Source organism: Podarcis raffonei, chromosome 15 (genome assembly GCF_027172205.1).
Source record: "Podarcis raffonei isolate rPodRaf1 chromosome 15, rPodRaf1.pri, whole genome shotgun sequence".
Lineage (NCBI taxonomy): Eukaryota > Metazoa > Chordata > Lepidosauria > Squamata > Lacertidae > Podarcis > Podarcis raffonei.
This window is the reverse complement of record NC_070616.1, coordinates 38,584,147-38,590,146: the sequence shown is the minus strand read 5'-3', so window position 1 is coordinate 38,590,146 and position 6,000 is coordinate 38,584,147. Positions and strand designations below refer to the sequence as shown.

The following is a 6,000-nucleotide window of genomic DNA, read 5'->3' as shown; positions in this document are numbered from 1 at the left end:
CCCCGCACAGCCCAACAGGACCCCACCACCTGATGAGGCCAAGCCCCTCAAGACTGGGGGGGCTCAGCCCAGAGTTGGTGCCTATGCCTCTAGGGAAGATGGGGTGACCTAAGGTCTACATCTGGAACACGAGGGTGGGAGGACAGAGACCTGCATCTGGATCTGTTGCCCCAACTGAGGTGGTGGCTTTACCTTGCCTTATAGGCAGGGCTGTCTTGGCATATGGGGTCCCAGGGTGCAGAGATCCGCCTGGCACCCCCCCCCCAGTTGCCCAGTCCCAGGCACACAGGAGGGTGGAACCGGCCGGCTGCCTCAGCGTCTTGCTGGCTCGGCTGCCCCCAAACTTGAGGCCCAGCGCTCCGACGGGTGGGCTCGTCCCCAGACTCAACTCTCGGGCCCCGGGCTCTCGGCCTGGTGCCTGGCACCCCTGGCACCTATGGGCAAGACGGCTCTGCTTATGGGTGCACCAGCCCTGTCCAGACGCAGCACAGGTGAACCTGGTTGCCACCACCAGCGCAGAGCGCAGGACAACGTCGGGCGATCTGGTCCCAAGGGTTCCGCTGATGGAGAAATGGCACATGGGCATAGCCAGGGGGGGGCAGCTGCCCCCCAATCAGTAAAAATCAATATAAATCTGAGGTTCCTGCCCCCCAAGAAAAGCCTGCCCCCCCCCAAGAAAATCCTGGCCACGCCCGTGGGCAGCTCCCTCCAAATCAATTAAATCAATACCAAACACTTAACTATGTGAGGTTCTGCTCCCCCTAACATAAAGCCTGCGCCCCCCCTTACCTAAATCCTGGCTACGCCCATGAAGCTACCTGGGCTTTTGCAGCAGCAGCTGCAGCAAGGAGCACCGTGCCCCGCGCCGCCCCTTCCCTTTCCACCCCCGCGCAGGCTTGCCGGAAGAGTGCGGCTGGGCTTACTCGGAAGTAAGTCCGTCTCCCCTGCGCGCCCCGCCCTCTCCTCCTCCCCCCAGAGGAGGCGGATCCTGGCCGGGCAGGAGGGCGGCGCGTGGCTCCCGGGCCGCACGAGCGGAGATGCGGCGGGTCCCGCGGGCGGGGCTGGCGCTGCTGCTGCTGGAAGTGGGGGTGCGCGCCGCGCTGCTGGGGCTCTTCCTGTGAGTGCAAAAGCGGGCCGGGATGGGGGGGGGGGTCGCGAGGGAGGCGCGCCAGGCGCGGGCCTGGATCCCCGGGGAAGAGGATGCGCGGAGATCTCTCTCTCTCTGCCGCAATGCACGCAGCAGGGAGCTTCCTTTTTTAGCAACGCGGCGGCGCAGCAGAAGGCCAGCTGGGCGATGCGCAGGAGAGGTGCCTCCCTCCGGATGTGAGAGCCAGGCCTGTCGGTGCCGCTTTTGGGGCATGGAGCGATATGCGGCCCCCGGTGGACACCCTGGCACGTCTGGTCGTCGGTATCTGCCTGTGCATGTTGTGTGGCTGGCAGGAGCTGGAAAGAAAATCCGCCCCTTTGCGCCCCATAGATGTCTGCCCTGCTGCGCGGTGTGCACTGCATGGGCCAAGGGCCCCAGACGATGTCTTACTTCATATCTACGTCTACATGCCTCTTGTGCAGGTTTCGTAACATAAGGGCCTGGAAAGACGAGGAACGGGAAGCTGCCTTCTGCAGAATCGGGCCCTTGGCCCATCTCAGCTCAGTTTGCCAACCCTGACTGGCAGCAGCTATCCAGGGTTCAGGCAGGGGTCTCTGGCCGGAGATGATGGAGAATCTCCCTTCAAGGTGGACGCCATACTAGTACAGTGGTACCTCGGGTTACATACGCTTGAGGTTACAGTCTCCGCTAATCCAGAAATATTACCTCGGGTTAAGAACTTTGCTTCAGGATGAGAACAGAAATCGTGCAGCAGCAGCGGGAGGTCCCATTAGCTAAAGTGGTGCTTCAGGTTAAGAACAGTTTCAGGTTAAGAACGGACCTCTGGAACGAATTAAGTACTTAACCCGAGGTACCACTGTATTCAGGAAAAGCCTTATATCTACAACACACTCCTGGCTCTAATTGCTGCTGTGCTTGATACTTCCCCAGTGCATGGGAAATATCATCAGAGGCTGTGTCTGACACACCCCTTTCCACATGGTTCCTTCGCTGTGGGTATAACACAGGGGTCTGCAGGAAGCAGCCTTATACTGAGTCAGACCATAGCTCCATTGAGCTTAGTGTTGCCTACCCTGGCTGGCAACAACTCCCCAGAAAATGCCAGTGGAAAGCAGCTGATATGGCAGGACCTGCTGGCAGCACCTGGTCAGCTGACGTTCCCCCACCCCTTGTGTTGACACAATGAGAGGAGTAGCTGCTCCTGTGTTTTGGCAGTGCTGTTGCCACTTGTCTGACATTTGGACTGACAGGAGTCCAAGGCTGATGTGTTCTTTTTGGATTTGGCTCCAGAGACGTGGGGGTAGGGCTGTTCTCTCTGCACTTGTAATGATGAAATGGTTCCACTCACCATTGTTTAAATAATTCTGCCCAGGCTTTTTCTTTAGGGAGAGGCCTCCCTCGCCAAGCAGCCCCATCTTTTCTCTCTAGCTAGGCTGTTGAAAATGAACCCCGTGATCCTGTTAATCTCACAGATGCCTCAACTTTTAAAATCAGTTTCTGATTCATGCCCACGGGAAAGGAGAGAGGAGTTGCTATTTTGCAATGAATCAGAGCAGACTCCGAGGGCATTTCCTTGCCCTTGCGCTAGGACAAAGCACGTGTTTTAACCCTCGCATGACTCTCAAGCCTCTGGTCCAACACTATTTTACGTATTAAAATTCAATTTCAAAAACAGTGGGAGAGATGAAAAGTATCCCTTGTTGTTCGTTCCAGTTGTTTTAACTGGTTTTAAATTTGTATTTCTACATTGTTGTAGGACCTGGGACCTTATGGTGAAGAGCAGGCAATTATTATAATCACCATCATCATTATTGTTAATAGTTCTGTTGCAGAGAATATCCAAGAGGAGCCCATGTTAACTTTGTTAATCTCATTGCATGCACCAATTTTAAGAGCAGAGGATTGGCCAGGGTGGGTGAGAAGAGAATCACATTTTCACATATACAAAATATTGCTCTTCACTTAGAATAGGGATAGGGGAACTGTGACTCTCCTGTTGCTCTTAGACTACAGTTCCCATCATTCTTGACCATTGGCTGTGCTGGCTTAGAGGTAGTCAGAGTTGGACTCAGCGACTCTCCTCATTCCTGACTTGGAAAACACAAAATGCACGGCTTCAAGGGGAAGTCATATAGACCCTATGCAACAAATAAGTAGAAAATATGAATTTATCATGTGTGCATGTGCACACACAGTCTTATCATTAGACAGGCCTGAGAATGCTGAACGGCCCAATGCTAATTTGCAGGTTTCTGCAGGATCAGGGATATCAAGCCTGCTCAAAATTAATTGCTTAGAAACATAGCCACTTTCCCTGCCTTGAGAGGACATCCTCTCTCCTCACTTATATGAGATAAATGCACCCTCCAGGCTGCTGAAATCTGTAGTTCATAACCTGCAGAAATCCAGCTCTAGAGCTTACACAGGTTATTCCCCTCTTATCAACCACTGTGTAGGTCAGAGGTGGGGCAGAGTCCCTTACATGTGTGTGCATACAGTGGGAACAGCACGCCTTGAAATTTATCGTTTATTTACACACTGCTTACACGCTGACTTTTGTCACAGGTGACCTCAAAGCAGTATTGAAAAAACATCATACTGATTCCAAATCACAGAGCACAATTAAGATAACGGTAAAACATCATCAATATCAGTACTAAAACCGTGAAGCAGATTCAAGACTCGGAATCAGTTTTACCAAACCTGCAGCAAAACAAAAGGGCAGTGAACTCCCAACAAACTCATGGCTTGTCCATGCCTAGAGGAGGAGGGTGTTCCAGGACGGGGGCACCTCTGCCATGCTGGAGACATTTGGTTTTTCCTCCCTCTCCATACGCATCCTGCCTGGACTGGCAGTCCATGAATCCAGTCCTCTGGGCGCAGGGAGCCAAATGGAGGTCAACTCAGTGACTGGCTGCCTGTTCCTCATATGATTGGAGCTCCTGTATTATTTGGAATTTTGGTTTCTTTACGAAAACAATTTGATATTTCAAGTGATAATTGTAGACCGCTTTGAAAATGCCTGCTGGAAATGGTTGCATCATTCTTGTTGCTCAGATCTCCCTGTGACCATATTGGGAGGAAACCCCAGTACTGGCCTTCTGCTTTTTCTTTAAAATCACCAACACCCAAGAGGTGTTCACACATGGCATCCAAGGGGTGCACAGTCTGCGTGGACAAGGGTTGTACACATGAGCAGGCGCACACTCTTTCACACACTTAACGCATGCATGGAGGCGGCTTGTACCTGTGTTCAGTGTGTTGTGCAAACGCGCCTTTAGTCCTTGGGTTGTGCTTCCTCTCCAGGTTCACTGAGCTGCTGCCTCCGTTCCAGCGAGTCATACAGCCGGAAGAAATGTGGCTTTATAAAAACCCCTATGTGGAGTCCGACCATGTACCCGCTAAGCCCATGTTTGTAAGTATCCGTTCATGCCAGCCGTCTTGTACAGTTTAGGCTTGTAGTTACATGTCCATTGCAGGCAGATGCCGCTTCAGATTTGTCTCCAGTGCATGGTATGGTCAGTGAAGCACACATCTCTGTAAGGGTTAGTCAGTGGGATGCCCTCCAGATGTTGTGGATTGCAATTCCTATCATCATCATCACCATCACCATTTTATTAAATTTAATAACCATCACCAGAAGCTTTTCTTTTGGGAATGATAAGGACAGAACTACCTAAACCATGGGTAGGCAAACTAAGGCCTGGGGGCCGGATCCGACCCAACCGCCTTCTCCAGGAATCAGCATGTTTTTACATGAGTAGAACGTGTGCATTTATTTAAAATGCATCTCTGGGTTATTTGTGGGGCATAGGAATTTATTCTTTCTTTTCCCCAAAAAATATAGTCCGGCCCCCCACAAGGTCTGAGGGACAGTGGACCGGCCCCCTGCTGAAAAAGTTTGCTGTCCCCCTGACCTAAACTGTATAGAAATTTATTCATGTATACAACTAAAAAAAAGGTAAAGATACCCTGACTTTATCTTTACCTTACCCCTAACTGTAAAGTCCAGTCGCAGACAACTCTGGGGTTGCAGCGCTCATCTTGCTTTATTGGCCGAGGGAGCCAGCGTACGGCTTCGAGGTCATGTGGCCAGCATGACTAAGCCGCTTCTGTTGAACCAGAGCAGTGCATGGAAACGCTGTTTACCTTCCCGCCAGAGTGGTACCTATTTATCTACTTGCACTTTGATGTGCTTTCGAACTGCTAGGTTGACAGGAGCAGGGACCGAGCAACGGGAGCTGAACTCATTGTGGGGATTCGAACCGCTGACCTTCTGATTGGCAAGCCCAAGGCTCTGTGGTTTAGACCACAGCGTCACCTGTGTCCCATATGTATGTGACTACAGCGGCAATAATGTTACTCGCCCCAAAATGGAAAGAAACAGAAATCCCAGCGAAGGAAGAATGGATACAAAAACTTAATGGAATATGCAGAATGAGAAATCAAGATAACAAACTTTTTATAAAAGAATGGAAATGGTTTATTGAATATTTACAGATAAATTGTAAAAAGATAAGAACATTGGCAGGATTATTGTAATAACCTGCAGTTCTATAAGTGTATATATTTAAAGCAGATGAATAAATGAGCAAATTAAGTTACCGTATATTTCGCTCTATAAGACGCACCAGACCACAAGACGCACCTAGTTTTTGGAGGAGGAAAACAAGAAAAAAAATATTCTGAATCTCAGAAGCCAGAACAGCAAGAGGGATCACTGCGCAGTGAAAGCAGCAATCCCTCTTGCTGTTCTGGCTTCTGGGATAGCTGCGCAGCCTGCATTCGCTCCATAAGACGCACATACATTTCCCCTTACTTTTTAGGAGGGGAAAAGTGAGTCTTATAGAACAAAAAATACGGTAATTTGGACATGCAGAAGATATTAAAAA

The 6,000-nt window shown here is 50.5% G+C and overlaps 1 protein-coding gene across 5 annotated transcripts in view; it reads left to right on the top strand.

Moving 5' to 3' along the window:
- Window positions 1-910: 910 nt before the first annotated feature.
- Window positions 911-6,000, top strand: part of PLPP5 (phospholipid phosphatase 5) — a 29,537-nt gene continuing 24,447 nt past the window's right edge. The window contains exons 1-2 of one of the 5 annotated variants that reach the window (XM_053366692.1): window positions 911-929; window positions 4,415-4,523. In XM_053366692.1, coding sequence (XP_053222667.1) covers window positions 4,464-4,523 — 60 coding nt within the window. In that variant the 5' untranslated portion in view covers window positions 911-929; window positions 4,415-4,463. Of the gene's footprint in view, window positions 930-975; window positions 1,118-4,414; window positions 4,524-6,000 lie in introns of those variants that run through there. The other 4 variants (XM_053366691.1, XM_053366689.1, XM_053366688.1 and 1 more) reach the window with 4 other exon arrangements.